The following is a 19,931-nucleotide window of genomic DNA, read 5'->3' as shown; positions in this document are numbered from 1 at the left end:
AGGCTAATGTACATTCAGAGGCGTATCCAGGTTTTCGTTGTAGGGGGAGCGGAAAGTGCAAAAAAAGGCGCCGAATTTTTAACACGTTCTATATACGTGTATTATATATATATATATATATATATATATATATATATATATATATATATATATATATATATATATATATATATATATATATATATATATATATATATATATATATATATATATATATATAATTACTAGCTGTATGTCATTACTTCGCTATGAAACTAGCACTCTGAAGAAATAAGAAAAAAAAACACACAATGTAGGCCGACAAAACAAAAATTGTATCAATCTAAAGAAAAAACAAAAACACACACACACACACACACACTACAACCAAAAACAATGAACGTAACACAATCTGTTTTGTAATTCTTGTAAAAAAATTTCTTACATAATAATCCCTGGGGAAATTATTTAAGACAAGTGAAATAGGGGAAATAATCACTCTCTTAATATAAATATGTATATATCTACGCATTTAATTATAAATATCAAAACAAATAAATAATTACTTTAGAATATAATGAAATTGTTTAACACTATTCGTGTTTACAAAATGTTTTTGTCTATAATCAGAATTTAATATACCGTCCTCATAAATGCTAAAGTATTACAGCATAATGAAAGTTTTTAAAATCAGAGTTGGTATAAAACCACGCTTTTCAATAAAATATTTAAACATTCGTATTAACAGCCTACATTTAACTAAATATCGGTCTTTTAGTACAGATCGCATACTTTTAATGAACTACTGCTTCTTTGTGTTCTATAAGGATCATTTTTTTAACATAGTGATAGGTATGGTAGATCACTGTATTGATCACACACATTTTAATGTTAATTGCAAAAACAATATTCACAGAGTTTTACGTTTAAAAAGCTAATTTTCTGGCGGCATGGTACTTTGGTACATCATTACGCGTTTTTCTACATGTACTTAACAGATAAGTTCGGGGTGGGTTGGGGGGGGGGGGTTGTAACTGTTTCATATAATTTGTAATCGTAATCACTATCGCCCAAACTGTAAGAATACTACTACTTCATCGTGATGACGTTTTTGACCTTGTCAAAATTTCCCCACCACTACGCAGTTTGCTCATAAGTAAATTTTAATAGAGGTGCCACATCAGTTGTATTTGTTTCTGTATTGTAATTTTTTTTTTAATTAATCACACGATTCAAACTGTATATATAGAGTAATTATGTGTGAAGTTTTATGTATAACATTTTCTAATTCAATTATTCGTAAGCAAATACATTATACAGTTGCCTTAAACTTAACACCCCTCTTGCCAAGTGGTACTACCCGTAGAGGTTTTTTAAACATTGCAATGCATCGTAATGGCTATTTTTAGAATGGCAAACTGATGCAGCTGTTAATACGTGTTGTAAACGTAGACATTACTAGACTAGTACAATAATGCTTAATTGCTGCATGAAAAGAAATCTTGTGATTTACATAGATGTGCCGACCAAAAATATTTTTTAATTAATATCATTGTTTAAAACTTTGGGTTTAAAAAGTTTCCAAAAAGGCGCCACTTTGCTGAAAATGGCCAGAGGGGGAGCGGCCGCTCCCCCTGCTCCCCCCCCCCCCCCTGCGTACGCTACTGTGTACATTGTGTTGTTATGATTATAAATATGTATATACTATATGTATTCTGCAGTCCACTTCTTCTTTCAATGCGGCCTTGTCTGTGAAAATGAAAACCTTCAGGATGAGAAGTAGGGATAAAATGGTTGTTTTAAAATCTTTTCTTCAATCGATGCAATTCCCATGTCGTCTTTTCTTTATAGTTCTCCCATTGCATACTTATTATATGTTTATCGACCAGGTCATCGTCACTTGGGTAAGGCTTGTCCTGTATTTAAAAGAAAAAAAAAACAGTATAATGAGACAAACTTTTTAGATTGTTCAAATAAATTTAACAGTTTCTTTGACTTTAGACATTTAAAAAAAAACTTTTTAAAGCGTAGGTGGTAAGTTACATTGAACAATTTAATCACTTTAGTTATATCAGATGTGAAAGCAGATACCTCTTTTTTTTATAGTGTCTTGTGTACATGCTATGTAAGATTGAAATAAGGAATGTATTCACTAACAAAAACTACCTCTAATCTGATGAGGCTTTTCACAGATTCATCACAGTGTTTCTTAAAGAACTTTTTGTTAATTTGTAGCAGCTCACAATCACCACTAACCTGATGAAAGATCGTACACATAATGTTCAATTCAGTTTAAGAAACTAGGCATCCTTAAGACTAGGCATCCTGTCTAGCTTTGCTTAGGTTTTCGAAAAAAAATTGTACCCATTGCATAACTCCTATACCGGTACTGACCAATTCTTTCTAAGGAAACACAAACCGATTCAATTTAAATTAATATTTTATTCATTACAAAGTCTTCACTGTTTCTCATTAACTTTGATTACCTAACAGATTTAATTCTTATCAGTGCGACCGCGTCAATTAGGTGGAGGGGAGAGGGTTAGGAGTTGCTAGAGCACCACTGCTGTCATCCCATTCAGTCTCGACTGGTAAGCCTACGTCTTGTGACAGGGAAATCAAAGGCGGCGGTTGTGCATGAAACTTATCACTGATAAAATCTACTGATATGAACCGCCAGGTCTTAAAACCTTATAACAACATAAAATAAGTACTTGAAGAAATTTTTTTATTCTTTCTGCTGAACAAGGCCGACTGTTTTGTTACTCGATATTTGTAACTAAATTAATTTGGTCGAAAAATTATATTAAAATTACAGAGCATGAACGATAATTTGTTAATTTTTAAGTGGTTGAAACAAAATTAGTAAATATTTATTTTAGACATACTCAAATGTTGCACAAAATAGATTACGATTAATATTTAATGAGTAAAATGTGGGCAGGTCTACACACTTTTTTAAAAAATTCACAAAAAACGTTTTAATAACAAGCTTTTATGTAATAATGCACTAAAAAAAGTAGATAATAAATTATATACTACTATTTAAATAAATATAAAGAAAAGCGTGGGTCACTTTAGTATCTATTAGATACCTTTACTAATATTAAGAAAGAGACCCACGCTTTTGTTTATAGCTATTTAAATAGTAGTGTATAATTTATTTTCTACTTTTTAGTGCATCTATATATATAAAGCAAAGTGGTCAAGTGCCCGATAGGGCACTTCCCGGCGCCGCAGGCGCGTCAAATTTGGCACGATAGTGCCTTGGGGCATTAGAACACGAGGGCCGGTGACGGTTGGCCGAAAAGTCCACGGAGAGGGGGGTCAAAACTGACCTCGACTGACCGGCGCCTTATATGGGCTATATTACGAAAAAAGATTTCCGACGACGACCCCCCTTGAAATTTTGTAAGGTGGTAGGAGAACGCCTCGGGGTGTCACAAAAAACTCGCCATGTCCGGGAAAATTCGTTAAATGGGTCAAAACTGACCAGTCGTATTTCCCTATATAATCTTTGTATTTTATTGGAAAAACAGAGGGTGATTTCAAAACGGATTTGAGGGCACTTACCGTCTTTACATCTGGCTAATTTTTTGCATGCTTTTAGGTAAATGGCTTGACCTTTAGGAAAAACTGTCGGTTTCACTCAAAGCCCTCGACGAGGGCTAAAAAGTGACCGCGAGTGAAATTCTCTTTATACGAGATTCGGTCATTTGGTCTATGAACAGGGGAAGTAACTTTTTAATGTAATAGTTTTTAAAAATTTTGTATTCTCTTTTCAAGAAAAAAAACAAAAATCATAGAGTATAGCATTGTTTTAAATAAATATTTTGTTAGAAATTAAGTTTTGCATTGTACTGAAATTGTAAAAATTAATTGCGTAAGTAATTTATTATAATATTTGATTGATACTATTGAGAAACCCCTTGCAGTTCTAATAACCGTGCGAGTAATAAGTTTGCAAATATTCCATCAATATTTGGGTGGTATGCCAATACTCCACTGCATAAATTTAGGCCCTAATCATTTAAGATAGCAGCCAATCACCTATTAATTAATTATTCAATTCCTCAATTTTTTTTAAAAACCTAAAGCGAAGCTAGGCAGTATGCCTAGTTATTACATAAAAGCGTGTTATTAACACGATTTTTATGAATTTTTTTTAGTACTTGACATTTTTATTTACACTAGAGTTGCGCACCTATTGAACGTGATGACGCGTTTCCAGTGGCGTAGCGAGGTCGGGTGTCACCCGGTGCGGCACTCAATAGTGTCACCCCTCCAGAGGCGCAGCGACCCTTCCCGGCGCCCGGGGACACATTTTTTATCTGCACCCCCCTCAAACTTTCGATTTGCACCCCCCCCTCCACTCCTGTCGCGATTTGTCAAATGTGCTCTCAAAAGACTATTTAACACTTGAATTAATCGCTTAATTAAGTGGACTTATCATTTTTCTTTATATATTTTGCTATTTATTGCCTTGGTGTCACCCCCTAAATGGTGTCACCAGTTGCGTTCCGCACCACCGCCCCCCCCCCCCCCCCCCCAAGGCAACCAATTAAGTAAAATTTAATGTCATGTTGCACTGTCTTCATGTATTGACCCACGTACCAATTGCGAATCGTATCTGTCAGTTAGAAGTGACTGCAATTTCGCTCGGGCGTTTAGATCTAGACAGACTGAGTTAAATAAAAGCTTGTAAAAAATTTCATGAAAAACGTTTTAATAACAAGCTTTTATGTAATAATGCACAAAAAGTAGAAAATAAATTATAAACTACTATTTAAATAACTATAAAGAAAAGCGTTACACATCCTCCGCAGTATTATACGTATACTGTTAGTATTCATTTGGTGCGAATTTGTTTTTTAGCTATCCGATTCTCTTCTTTAACCATTTTATGTATTGAATAACCTTATTAGATCTAAAAAAATAATTTACTTTCTTCTTAGTAGTTAATTATGTAAAACCTTGTTATTAAAACGTTTATTTGGCTATTATTAGTTTTAGAACATGGTTTAGATCACACAAATCTACAATGTAAAAAACAATTGTAAAAATAATTTTCAAATATTTGCAACTCCAATAGAAATTTTTAAAGCAGTAGTTATCTAACAAACACATGTTAGTACAAACATTATTGCTGGATTTAAAAAATCCTTACCACTATCACGACCAACAGCAAGATGCATCAAAATTAATTAAAATTTGTAAAGAAAACTTAGAACAAATTAATAAAATGTATCACTTACAAGACTTACTGATGGCCCGTGCTCTTCAGGTTCTAAGCAAGCTCTAAGTCCCTAAAAATTGTAGAACATCCGCATAAAAAGTTTACCTATACACTTATTACTCACCGTCTAGATCGAAATCTTCATCTAATTCTGCTTATCTACTTATGGCCTACATCTTTCGGCCCGTACATTAATCCACCACCCACCCACCCTCTCTTACATACATAGGCTACACGCACGCATGCACAAATACATACATATATACTCACATATACTAAATAAACACATAAACACATAGATAACATACATACATACAATACATAGTGACAATGCCGACAGACTTCCATGCATGCAAACATACATGTGTACAGGCTTACAGGCATACATTCATGCATAATGCATACGGGCATACATGCATAAATATATACATACATGCATACATGAGTGCATAAATAGAAATATACATGCAGGGGAAGATTAAGCTTGAGCAGGGTCCCCGCGGAAATTTTTGGGGATCCCTATAAGGTTCTATGACAAATTCCCGAAAGCCATTCGCCCGAATTGCGTCTTCGCGAAGGCAATTTATCCTTGTGGACACTTGCTCGTACGCGACAAATGTCCGAATGAACACTTGCCCGAATGGGACAAATGCCTTAACGGGACAAATGCCTAAATGGAAAGTTGCCCTAACTGGACAAATGTCCGAAAGCTACTTTCCTGAAGGCCGTTTGTCCTACTAAATGTTAAATTTAAATGAAAATTTTTGATAATTCTAAGCATTGTTATGAAAATCGAGTTATTTTTGTAAAAAAACGTTTATTCTTTAATAAATGTAAAGATTATGTTTGCGACGGTGACTTTATATTCTTGTGATTAATGTGAGTTAACATAAACCCTAACCCTAACCCAATCCTTAATCCACTCCATAACGCTTGATATTTTGTAATTATTCTAAATTCTATTTTGTAATTATTCTTAACTCTGCGTGTTTGTTATTTGGTATTGTATAAAAGGACTGCGAACTATTGATGCATTTCATATTTTGACGACCCATTTCAGGCCTAGGTATTCTATAGAATGCTGTTTATTTCACCTTTCCTGTTACATCTATCTTCTATCTAACTAAATACTACTAAAACTCAAGTTTGTTTTTGAATATTTATTTGTTTGTCCGATTGGCTACATGAGAGAATCTGCACTATGTGTAGAGCTGTAAAATAGTAATTAGGTAGAGAACAATTTTTGTTTTCAGACAGACTGTTAATCACAAATTTATTTAAAGACGTTAATTAATTTATTGATTTATTTATTGGTAGATTAACCATGTTAATTAAAAAAGTTTAAAACAATGGCTTTACTTTGACTGAATAGTGACGTCACATGATTTGTTTACTTTTTAGTACAATAAATGGCGGCTTCAATCAAAGATTTCGTTGCCGATTCAGATCTTTAACGCGTTCTTAAGAAGCTAATTTTCTGTCGGCTATAACTTTAACAATACGTCCATTTGCTATTTTTATTACGTTTCAACACTATTATCAATGTTTTAACACTTCTTTTTATTTTATTATACAATACATTTCTCTAGATCTACAGATCAGCTGTCGAAGAAAGAAAAAGTTATGAACCTAGATCTAGATCTAGATCTATGAGGTTACTAGACTTAACGTAAATACTAGATCTAGACTTAATGTAAATTCTACATCTAGAATCTATTTCAGGCCTTAATTATTTTATATAAATCTTTGTTTAGCTTCAATGATAACCTAGTTCGAAAATGCATGGGATTCATCTATCTAGGTTCTAGATCTAGATATAGTAGGATTACTCGCTAACTTGGAGGCGTGGTCGGTTGCTAACAACAATATGGCGTCCGGAGCGGACGCACGACTTCCGACCATTTTTAGGCCATGTTTACCTCCAGCAAAATGGCGGGTTTTCATGTTATATAAACATGCTATAGGTGGCCAGAAACGCATTTTAAAATTTGCTTTGGATAATGAAGGCTAAATTTTAAAGTCGGTGTCATTAAAATTAATAGAACTTTTAAAAGGTCACCTGTGACGTCAGTATATGAAGGGATAGTGTGGTCAGACCCATGCCCAGCCAAAATAGGTGTTTTTAAAAGATAAAAAACGTCTTTTTAAATGTGGGGTCTGGTTATTTTGTGATGATAAGTCACAGAATTGATGTCATTTATTGATGACCCCCGAAACCCACAGTCATCCAAGGGATGACGAGTAAGTCTAGTATAACTTAAAATTGCACCTTAATTTCAAGTAATCGAAGCACTGTAATAATTTTATTTTTACAACCAGAAAAATAAATCCTGTGAAATTTCGCATGTATAGTAAGATGGTAAATAAAATGTTAAGTGATTGTAAAAAAAAATCGATGGGATGTTTTACTATAATTGTTAATAAATGAAAATTGCGTAAGAGGGGGAGGGTTTTCTAAAATTCCCTTTGATCCGCCACTGTAAACGATCAAAACTTTTTTTGCCAACTTCATTTTTCTATCAATCAGCCCTTCAATGCCGTTATTCCTCACACTTGGCGTCTAGGTTCGGTTTATTAATTTGGCACATAAAAACGCCTTGTCACTTGAAATAACATACACTCACAGCATAGTTCTTAGCCTACCTTAAACAAACCGGTCTAGACAGCCGGACCGGTAAATCTATACATTTTTCAATTTCGTTTGGAATACAGCACATTTTTCTATTTTGTGGGGATTATAGCGCTTATGAGTCAACCCGGCCGCTACACTCACATAAAAAACGTCTGGGTGTCGTTGTACGTTTGGCCTTTGTGTGGTCCATAAAACAGCTTGTAATTTAAACGATCACTTACTTAACTGACAGATGTAAACTTCTGTAGCTAAATATGTAATATAATGAGACTTGTGAAGTCAAGGGAACTCACTCTTCTTGTATTAGTATTATATTTATACTGTTATCTTGAGTGATGTCCCTTACATGTATATATATCTTTGTCTCTCGTCACTTCCGTCCTCTCTCGTTATCATCATGTAGTTGAAGGCCAATAAACGTTTATATACAACCACATGCTTCTATCGTCAATCCATTACAAAATAAAATTTATTATTCTTTGTAAGAGTAAGAGCGAATTTGAAGGTCCCTAAAATTACTGCTTATCTGAATAAAGTGAGATCTAATTCCCACCGTAGACCATAGGCCTGACATTTATGTTTTATTTTTTGGTTGCCACCTCACTACACGATCTGACGCGACTATTTTTAAAAAGGGGTCAATTGTAGCCCCTAAACGCATTAGTCAGTATTTGGCTGCTGTTTATGTGTTTCTTTTAACTTTAAAATCAATTCATTTTATTGACGCTGGTCAGGACTTTAGTATTTTAGGAAGCATCGGCTTAATGTTAACAATGTCTGAGTAGGAGGCAATGAAAGCTGGTATTCATATTTAGGTGTCTGCACGTGTTTGATATTTGTTTTTACAACTTTTAAACCAAAAATTTAGTTTTGAATTTAATTTACAATGATTTGAAAGAGAAAATTTGGGATTCCTAAAAATCGGGGCCCCCCTGCTGCTGACCTCTCAGACCCCCCCCCCCAATCCGCGACTACATAGGCCTACATACACTAACACGCACATCCCTTAGTCTAATCAGCACAAGCTAACAAAAATGACATCTATTTTTTAAATGAAAATTTGTATTACTTTGGTAAACTTACAAAAGCGTCTCCTTTGGTAAGGGTCCCAAGTTGTACAAAAATAGGTGCATTTTCCTGCCTTTTTTGGTTTTTCTGTGGGTTTTAATTTTTTTCCACTGAAATAAATAATCCAGCCAACCAGCTTTCCCACCCGCCCGCCCGTCCGTCTGTCCGCCCGCCCGCCCGTCCGTCCGTCCATTTATCTGTTTGTCTATTAATGGACAACATATTTGTTGGTAATATTATTCCGTATTACTTGAAAAACTAAACGCACTGTTTTGCTTACTTTAAAAAGCTGTTTTAAGCCTACCTTACAATCATTATGTGATGCATTCGATGTATTCAGGTTATCACTTCGAGTTGGTGGGCTTTCTTTACAAGTAACTGGCTTCTGAGAGAGATGGCTTAAAATAGATGCTGTAGCTGGTTGAATCGCAGTGGCATTTGGTGAAGATTTTCTTTGTCCGTACACAGACGGAACTGATCAATATAAAAAGATTTTAGGCTTTCTCTTTATTTCTCTCTCTCTCTCTCTCTCTCTCTCTCTCTCTCTCTCTGTCTATATATACATTGAGAGAGAATACGTAACAATGTTGTCTAAAACAATTTAGAGGTCGCTATCAATGTGATTGCTTTATTTAATTTTTTACAAGCTTTTATTTAACTTACTTCCTCGTCAGTCTATCGTCAGTCGTCAGTCTGTCTAGATCGAAACGCCGGAGCAAAATTGCAGGCACTTCAACTTGACAGATACGTTCGTAATTGGTACGTGGGTCAAGACATGAAGACAATGCATCGTGAGATTAAATTTGACTTAATAGGAAGCCTAATCAATTTTTTATGAATTAATTAAAATTTTGACCGAATTAGTAGGCATTTCTATCCAACCACGGACCACACCACACGCGTCATCACGTTCAATAAGCGCGCAATGGTTTTTAGTCATGAAACTCTATTGTAAATAAAAACATGTAAAGTACTAAAAAAATTTTTTCATAAAAAACGTTTTAATAACAAGCTTTTATGTACTAATGCACTAAAAAGTAGAAAATAAATTATAGACTACTATTTAAATAACTATGAAGAAAAGCGTGGGTCTCTTCTTAAACATTAGTAACGGTATCCAATAGATACTAAAGTGACCCACGCTTTTCTTTCTAGTTATTTAAATAGTAGTCTATAATTTATTTTTTTACTTTTTAGTGCATTAGTACATAAAAGCTTGTTATTTAACCGTTTTTTATGAAAAAAAAATATGTAGTTAAATAATATTAAAGATTTTGGACGGCTCTTCCTGTGTAATAGGGCTACAGCAATATACAATTTTGTGTCAGAACCGTAAATTTTCCGAGAAAAATCATTGAGGCTAAAATAACTTAGACAAAGCTTTAAAAGGATAGATTATAAAACTTAATTTTTTTCATAAAAACGTTTTAATAACAAGCTTTTATGTACTAATGCACTAAAAAGTAGAAAATAAATTATAGACTACTATTTAAATAACTAGAAAGAAAAGCGTGGGTCTCTTCCTAAACATTAGCAAAGGTATCCAATAGATGCTAAAGTGACCCACGCTTTTCTTTCTAGTTATTTAAATAGTAGTCTATAATTTATTTTCTACTTTTTAGTGCATTATTACATAAAAGCTTGTTATTAAAACGTTTTTTATGAAAATTTTTTTTAGTACTTTACATGTTTTTATTTACACTACAGTTTCATTACTAAAAACCATTGCGCGCCGATTGAAACGTGATGACGCGCTATTGAACGTGATGACGCGTGTAGTGCAGTTCGATAGAAATGCCTACTAATTCGGTCCAAATATTGATTAATTCATAAAAATTAATTAGGAATCCAATTAAGTCAAATTTAATTTCACATTGCATTGTCTTCATGTCGTGACCCACGTGCCAAGTGTGAACCGTATCGGTCAAGTAGAAGTGTCCGAATTTTCGCTCCGGCGTTTCGATCTAGTCAAACAAAGGAAGTGAGTTAAATAAAAGCTTGTAATGACAGAGGTTTCTCTCAAAAAAGAAATGCAGCAAAGTACTTTTTCCGGTCACTGTAAATCACTCTAGTTTGTAAGAAATATATATAAATGAATAAACAAATAAATAAATAAACAAAAAAAAATAAATAAATAAATAAATAAATAAATATAAATAAATAAATATATATAAATAAATAAATAAATAAATAAATAAATAAATAAATAAATAAATATATATATATATATATATATATATATATATATATATATATATATATATAATAAACAAATAAATAAATATTAATAAATAAATAAATAAATAAATAAATAAATATATATATATATATATATATATATATATATATATATATATATATATAATGCACTTCATCCACCTTAAAGAAACGGTATTTTAAAAATTGGGGAATGAGTAAAATAACCTACCCCTACCTCTTTTATCAGCCTCAACTCTAAATACAATGAGGTTTCTATCGCCATTACACCGCAAATAAGGAGCTATTCAGCCCGTTTTGGCAACCAGTGATTTAAATTGATAAATAAATTTTTATGAAAGATACAAAAGAAAACTTACTGTACTCCCTGTTAGTAACAAAGTCCAATATCTTATGTCTATTGTAAAAAGGGGATTCGGCATTTAAGATTGCTTGAAACTTCCTTTGTCTCTCGGATTCTTTTATTTTTTTAAATTCCATATATTTTAGCACTCGGGCTTCACCCTAATATAAATGTGAATATAGATATATAATTTGTATATTATGTATATATATATATATATATATATATATATATATATATATATATATATATATATATATATATAAATATATATATATATATATATATATATATATATATATATATATATATATATATATATATATATATATATATATATATATATATACGTATATTATATTCGCTAAACCCTTTTGAAAATAAATAAAATAAATGAATGAATGAATGAATACGTTAGCGAGTGAGCGAGTAAGCGAGTGGTGGATGAGTAAGTGAGAGAAAGTAAAGATATCTATATATCTATATCTCAGGAGCGGAACTACAGTGCCGTCAGACCCCGCATTTGGGGGGGACGACCCAGGCAGTTTAGGGGCCCACAGCCGACCTTAATAAATAAATAAATAAATATATATATATATATATATATATATATATATATATATATATATATATATATATATATATATATATATATATATCGTGTATATATATATATATATATCGTGTATATATATATATATATATATATATATATATATATATATATATATATATATATATATATATATATATATATATATATATATATATATGGGGGCCCAACATTTTTTTTGCGGAGGGGGCCCTTTTTTCTAGTTCCGCCACGGCTATATCTATATCTATATCTATATCTATATCTATATATCTATATCTATATCTATATCTATATCTATATCTATATCTATATCTATATCTATATCTATATCTATATCTATATCTATATCTATATCTATATCTATATCTATATCTATATCTATATCTATATCTATATCTATATCTATATCTATATCTATATCTATATCTATATCTATATCTATATCTATATCTATATCTATATCTATATCTATATCTATATATGTATCCGTGTCTGTATCTGTGTGTGTGTGTGTGTCTGTATCTGTATCTATATCTATATCTACATCTATAATATGTCTGTCAGTCTGTCCGTGCGCCCGCCCGTCCTTCCACCCACCCACTGAAGGTTGGATATCTTAAAAAACATGAGTGTGCAAAATATTCGGAAGGCGCAGAGTTATAATATATATCATTTTGTATTTTGTTTGTATGTGTAATCAGTCCACTCAAAACTTTCAGATCTGACAAAGAACGCTAGCCTGGCGTAATTTACTCATTTGTCGTGTTTTATTATTTTAGTTAGAGCGCGCCTAAAAGAGGGGGAAAAGCATCTGGTTTGGTCATACAACATTCATTTAGAAGGTAGCAAATAAACAAAAAAAAGTTGATTGGACACTTTTTACTTTCTTTGTTAACAAAAAATTAGTGGCCTCTTGTTGAACACCTTAATCCGTCACTGTCAATGAACTATGACTTTATAACTTAATTTATTATACCTTTGAGATAACTCGAGAAGTATTCTTGAAGCTGCCTTCTGGCGTCTAGGTTAGGTTTTAATACTTATTACTTATATAAATAAAAACAACGTCACCAACCGACCTGTCGCTTCAAATAACAAGTCCTAACGTTTAAAACAGCAGACCTATACATTTGAAAAATTATGTTGGTTCAAAGCGTTACAGGCTTCGCCTATTTCTAGCGCAGGGGCAGGGGCGGAACTACAGTGCCGCCAGACCCCGCAATGCGGGGGGGGGGGGGCCCAGACCAATTGGGGGCCCAAAAATCCTGGCTAAATTATTTAAAAATTTTTTTTCTTAAATTTAAATAAAAAAAATTAGGTGGATGTCGAGTTATCTTTCTTCTACAGTTACAAACAAACACAATAGTCGGCAAACGTCTTTGAGAAAAATGCACAGACTATTGCTCGAGAGACCGCCAGACATATAGACAACTTCAAAGACGCAGCCTACCGTTCTTGTTTAGTGGCGTCGATTAGGAGAACAAAAAAGCTTTGAAAATCGGGCTGGGGAAATGTTGCGGCGACTATCCTGGTCTTCTAGACGACCGGAAAAAGTCGGCACTATTGATGTAGATGTTCATCGGTGCTTTCTTGTCCCCTTCCGTTGAACCTTCCCAACTCTCTACCCTCCCCCCATCCCCCTAACCTCTACCGCTCACCACACCCTTACTCTTACAATAAGATGTAATGCATAGATTAACGAAACCGTTTATGAACTACTGAACTGTAAACTGGCCACTTTTGCACATTTTGTTAAAGACACTAGTCAGTTGTTCATTTACCTGATAAAGTATTTCGTTGACGAATCTATTTCACACAACAAGGAAGGTAAGACTCGTCTTTATATTATTAATCGTTTTATAATTAGTACACGTATTAATGGAACATTAGTTATTAACACTAAATACATTAAAGTTAAAATTTTTTAGGATACAATGATCTAGCTTTTAAGCCTAAAAACAACCAAAAGATCTATACAGGGGCGGAACTACAGTGCCCCCAGACCCCGCAATGCGAGTGGGGGGGGGGGCAGGCCGTTTAGGGGCCCACTGCTGACCATAATTAGTATTTTTTTTAAATTTTGAATTTAATTTTCGTGCATTTTTGCCTTGATATTTAGTTTGTAAAAGAAAAACACTGTAGCTGCGGTACGATTATCTTTATTTTACAGTCACTATACCACGCTCTTCAGCAAAAAAATAAAATCCATTACACAAAATACAGTGTAAAATATAGGCAACGCTTCAAATTTAAATGACACATTTGACTCGTTGCCCCCCTTTGATAGCTAAATAGAGGACACGTAACTGTTTGACCGATCCTCCAAAGTGTACTTTGGCGGATGGGGCAGGGGATGGGGATAACATTTCTTTTTATTTATAGTTGTATTTTTTAACCATCGTCAAGGCCGAGTTCTATTTCCCCACGCTGTCGCCGGCAAAATTCTTTTTAAAAAAACAACAAAGACCATAGCACGAGAAGCCGCTACATATGAAGTGGCTTTCATGATGCGCTGTTCTTCTTTGCGGCATTAGTTAGGGACCCGCCGAAATCCATTGAACATTTTTCAATGTTAATATGTGTTAGTGATAGTGGTTGAATTTGTATTCTGTACTATCTTGTATCCTACAAATAATAAAAAAGAATATAATACTAGAAACTTCGTTTTTATAATATACGTTTGCTTGATTTTTACTTTTACAAGAAATATCATAGTAAACCTTTAAGGCCTATACTTGGAATTATCTCCCCTGAGTGGTGCCGGAAAGAACCGCAACGGAAAAAAGGGCAACGGAAAAAAGCGCAAATCAAAAAGCGCAACGGAAATAAGCGCACACGGAAAAAAGCGCAAAGAGAAAAAAGCGCACACAGAAAAAAGCGCAAAGAGAAAAAAGCGCAAACGGAAAAAAGCGCAAAGAGAAAAAAGCGCACACAGAAAAAAGCGCAAACGGAAAAAAGCGCAAACGGAAAAAAGCGCAAAGAGAAAAAAGCGCACACGGAAAAAAGCGCAAAGAGAAAAAAGCGCAAACAGAAAAAAGCGCAAAGAGAAAAAAGCGCACACAGAAAAAAGCGCAAACAGAAAAAAGCGCAAACGGAAAAAAGCGCAAACAGAAAAAAGCGCAAACGGAAAAAAGCGCAAACAGAAAAAAGCGCAAACGGAAAAAAGCGCAAACAGAAAAAGCGCACACAGAAAAAAGCGCAAACGGAAAAAAGCGCAAACAGAAACAGAAAAATGCGCAACCAGAAAAAACACAACGAAAAATGTGCAAAAGAGAAATTTAGCACAAAGACCATATGGACTAGATGACATTTTTATACATGACTGTTAGGGCTGCTGTGAGAGTGTCGTGTTTGATCACGTGATCTACTACCATTTAAAGCGTACCACTACCATCTGCATTCCCATCACCACGATACAGGCGATAATCACTTTACACAATGCCTATTATTTTCTTGGTCAATAATTATTCAACTACTATTCTCGTATAAACATAAAACTATCGACATTACACGAAGTATCTTTCACATTCTCCCTAGTCCGAACTACCTAGCTTGCATACTATAACAACCCGTTCCTATGGCAAAACTTCACTCTCTTTCATCCGCGTCATCAAACATGCATTCGTCATATCTCTCGTAACAACATTCATTCGCACCAAAATAACAATTTTGTATTTAATATTTTTTCACATCATGACGCACCTACCTACCTACCTACTACCCACCTACCTACCTACCTACCTAACTACCCACCTACCCACTTACCCACCTACCCGCCTACATACTTACCAAACTACCCACCAAAAAAGTATCGGCGAAGTTCGTAAGTTTCGTAAACTTTTCGTATATATATATATATATATATATATATATATATATATATATATATATATATATATATATATATATATATATATATATATATATATATACCGAGGGGTCTATGGGGGGTTATGACCCCCCATAAACCCCCCCCTGCCTACGCCACTGCATATAAGTATTCGCATAGATTTAGAGTAGCGTCCCTTTTGTTTACATGTTTTCATTACCCTTCAAACAAAAGTCTATTTTAGTTATATTGAGATTAAAAAATGTAAATAAATAGTATACACAATTCTGTAGAATAGGAACGATTGGGAGGGAAGTGACATTTAGCGCAGTAAATTTAGAGGTTAGGTAGGGTATAAAAAATGGTGGGGTTAGGAAAGTTAAGGGGTCCATTCTCTAATAGGCAATCTATGTCTCTTTCGTACTTTCGTGTTGGTTTATTGTCGAACCTGTCCTCACCTCACATCACAACAGTTGGGTGACGCTTACCGTGTAATATTAAAATTAATAGCATGTAATTGAGTTAGTTCGAAGTGAGTTTTCATACAAGCCCAACGCACTAATTAAGGTTGTCGCAAAATGTAACATATATGTAACGTATGTCAATGATGTCAATGAATTTTCATTAAAAAAAAAGATGTCTAGTACAGTTTACGAAACTTACGAACTTCGCCGATACTTTTTTGGTGGGTAGTTTGGTAAGTATGTAGGCGGGTAGGTGGGTAGGTGGGTAAGTGGGTAGGTGGGTAGTTAGGTAGGTAGGTAGGTAGGTGGGTAGGTGGGTAGTAGGTAGGTAGGTAGGTGCGTCATGATGTGAAAAAATATTAAATACAAAATTGTTATTTTGGTGCGAATGAATGTTGTTACGAGAGATATGACGAATGCATGTTTGATGACGCGGATGAAAGAGAGTGAAGTTTTGCCATAGGAACGGGTTGTTATAGTATGCAAGCTAGGTAGTTCGGACTAGGGAGAATGTGAAAGATACTTCGTGTAATGTCGATAGTTTTATGTTTATACGAGAATAGTAGTTGAATAATTATTGACCAAGAAAATAATAGGCATTGTGTAAAGTGATTATCGCCTGTATCGTGGTGATGGGAATGCAGATGATAGTGGTACGCTTTAAATGGTAGTAGATCACGTGATCAAACACGACACTCTCACAGCAGCCCTAACAGTCATGTATAAATGTGTCATCTAGTCCATATGGTCTTTGTGCTAAATTTCTCTTTTGCACATTTTTCGTTGTGTTTTTTCTGGTTGCGCATTTTTCTGTTTCTGTTTGCGCTTTTTTCCGTTTGCGCTTTTTTCTGTGTGCGCTTTTTTCTGTTTGCGCTTTTTTCCGTTTGCGCTTTTTTTCTGTTTGCGCTTTTTTCTGTTTGCGCTTTTTTCCGTTTGCGCTTTTTTCTGTTTGCGCTTTTTTCCGTTTGCGCTTTTTTCCGTTTGCGCTTTTTTCCGTGTGCGCTTTTTTCCGTTTGCGCTTTTTTCCGTTTGCGCTTTTTTCTGTTTGCGCTTTTTTCCGTTTGCGCTTTTTTCTGTTTGCGCTTTTTTCTGTGTGCGCTTTTTTCTCTTTGCGCTTTTTTCTGTTTGCGCTTTTTTCTGTTTGCGCTTTTTTCTCTTTGCGCTTTTTTCTCTTTGCGCTTTTTTCCGTGTGCGCTTTTTTCTCTTTGCGCTTTTTCCGTTTGCGTTTTTCTCCGTTTGCGCTTTTTTCTGTGTGCGCTTTTTTCTCTTTGCGCTTTTTTCCGTTTGCGCTTTTTCTCTTTGCGCTTTTTTCTGTGTGCGCTTTTTTCTCTTTGCGCTTTTTTCCGTGTGCGCTTATTTCCGTTGCGCTTTTTGATTTGCGCTTTTTTCCGTTGCGCTTTTTTCCGTTGCGGTTCTTTCTGGGAACCCCCCTGAGTAAGTTTTACAATGGGCGATGGTACATAGGCGCTTTGTTGTCTCTTTCAAGATTTTTCCCGAGCCGACCCCCATCCCATCCCTCTTTTTTAGCCTCGCAAGTATCGAGTAGATCAATGTATCGTTTATGAAATACTTCCTAACCGTACGATTCACCACTTTAGCACATTTTGTCAGACACTAGACAGCACTAGTCAACAGATATTAATTTATTTGCATACTATTAGTATTAGGCACATCTTAACTAATTCACAAAACAGGGAAGGTAAGGTTATTTTTTATATATAACTATTTAGAAATTAATTAGAACGTTTAGAATTAATTGAACATTATTATATAATTAATAGTCAATTACTATTTATAAATGATGTTATTGAGGTGGGGGTGTGTGAGGGTCTGGCTTTTTGTTAGTCGTTAAAAAATGTGACGTCATTTGTGAATTCCCCCCCCCCCCCCCCCCTAAATCAGAAGGTTATCCGACGCGTGAGCTGGCCACATACAGTTGTACATGTGAAAAACATGTTTCTGTCTATTTTGCATTACTGCCTCATTTACCCAATCGCCATGAAAACTTTGGAAGCTGTTGAGGACAGCCACGCAAAGGTTTCTGTCATAGGCTAACATTTGTTTACATATTGGAGTGGGGACGCCCAACGGAAATATGTGATTTAGCACCCCTAGATCTTGCATAAGCGGATGAGGTTACTACTTTAAATCACCGGCGACAGTGTCATCCTGAGCGCATCACATATGAGCAGGTTGGCCCCCACAGACAGTCGTTTAAAAGTTCCCACAACACTAGGAATAAGTCTCGCTACTACACTCGATGACTAAATCTAATCAAGTGTTGCACCAATGTTTCTTCCAGACTGCCGGAAGAAACAATATGTCGCGCCCATCCCCTGTGCAGTAATGTAACCAGTGTTTCTTCCAGACTTTTTTCTCCGGGGGGCACTTGAAATTTTCGGGGGGGGTGGGGGGGCGGTAGACTTTCTTTTGGGGGGGCGGACACTGTTAAAAGTATATATTTTCTATATAAAGTATATAAATTTCATTTCGTTCGCCCCCCCCCCCCCCCGAAGAGATGCCTGGAAGAAACTCTGAATGTAACCGGTACCTCCCAAAAGCCCCGTGACTCCCCTGACACCTGGGCCGTCGCCGCGGGACTTACAGCATGCCTTGGCGTGTCTAGTTGGTAGAAATGAACTGCCGAAATTGTTAATATTTAATTCAACTTCTGGTAAACAGGGCACACGTCTAAAAATACACGGTTGGTAACGTTTTGATAAAAACCTCTTAAAAATCATCGTCAGTTTAGTGTGTTGGGCTAGATTTAGAGAGTCGGTGTTTCTCACTTCGAAAACTTAATGGGGCCATATATATATATATATATATATATATATATATATATATATATATATATATATATATATATATATATATATATATATATAGGGGCCCAAAAAAAAATTCTGCGGGGGGGCCTTTTTTTTCTAGTTCCGCCACTGCGCAGGGGTCGGCAACCTGCGGCTCTTTTGATGTCAAGATGCGGCTCTTCGGCTCCATGCACAAATTTTAATAACTATTTTATTTTATTTTCAAAACTGAAAATATTGTTTTGCAACACTCGGTAATAAATTCTAAAATCATAAACGTAAACATTAAACATTCGTTATTCTATTCAAATATTTAGGTACTCCCTATTTTTAATGTACTTCCTATTAAACTGTTCATCCCGAATTGAAACATTCAACTTCATGGTGGATATCACAAAGAAAATAAACGAGCTAAATGTAAAACTGCAAGGAAAGGAAAACTCAGCCTATGCCTTGCTTGAGAAGTGGATTTATCTAAAAAAAATTACTTTTTTTTTGTTGAAGACACGGAGAGCGGTAAATTACTTGATTTCGAAAAATCTGAAAAACAAATCTAGAAACCAATGCAACTATTAGCATGAATTGCTTCAGCATTACAACACACAAAACGAAAGATGGATTCACTGAGAGATTTGAGCAATTCAAAACAAATGCAAGTACTCTGACGTTCATAGTAGACTCTCTCAACACAATATCAAATTAGATCAACTTTTGAGCTATTTAGAATTGATGCTGGTTCGCTTCAAATGCAATTGCTG

General features: G+C 34.6%; 1 protein-coding gene across 4 annotated transcripts in view; it reads right to left on the bottom strand.

The window, feature by feature from the left end:
* Positions 1-301: 301 nt before the first annotated feature.
* Positions 302-19,931, bottom strand: part of LOC131940911 (uncharacterized) — a 68,148-nt gene continuing 48,518 nt past the window's right edge. For all 4 annotated transcript variants that reach the window (XM_059299818.1, XM_059299819.1, XM_059299820.1 and 1 more), the window contains 6 exons: positions 11,492-11,636; positions 9,220-9,389; positions 8,931-9,002; positions 5,235-5,285; positions 2,146-2,235; positions 302-1,895 (listed from right to left, as the gene is read on the bottom strand). In XM_059299818.1, the coding sequence (XP_059155801.1) occupies positions 1,779-1,895; positions 2,146-2,235; positions 5,235-5,285; positions 8,931-9,002; positions 9,220-9,389; positions 11,492-11,636 (645 nt within the window). In that variant the 3' untranslated portion in view covers positions 302-1,778. The remainder of the gene's footprint in view (positions 1,896-2,145; positions 2,236-5,234; positions 5,286-8,930; positions 9,003-9,219; positions 9,390-11,491; positions 11,637-19,931) is intronic.

This window comes from Physella acuta, unplaced genomic scaffold (genome assembly GCF_028476545.2).
Source record: "Physella acuta isolate Inbredline_101_S28 unplaced genomic scaffold, ASM2847654v3 ptg000335l, whole genome shotgun sequence".
NCBI classification, from domain to species: Eukaryota; Metazoa; Mollusca; class Gastropoda; family Physidae; genus Physella; species Physella acuta.
This window is presented reverse-complemented; position numbering and strand designations above follow the sequence as displayed.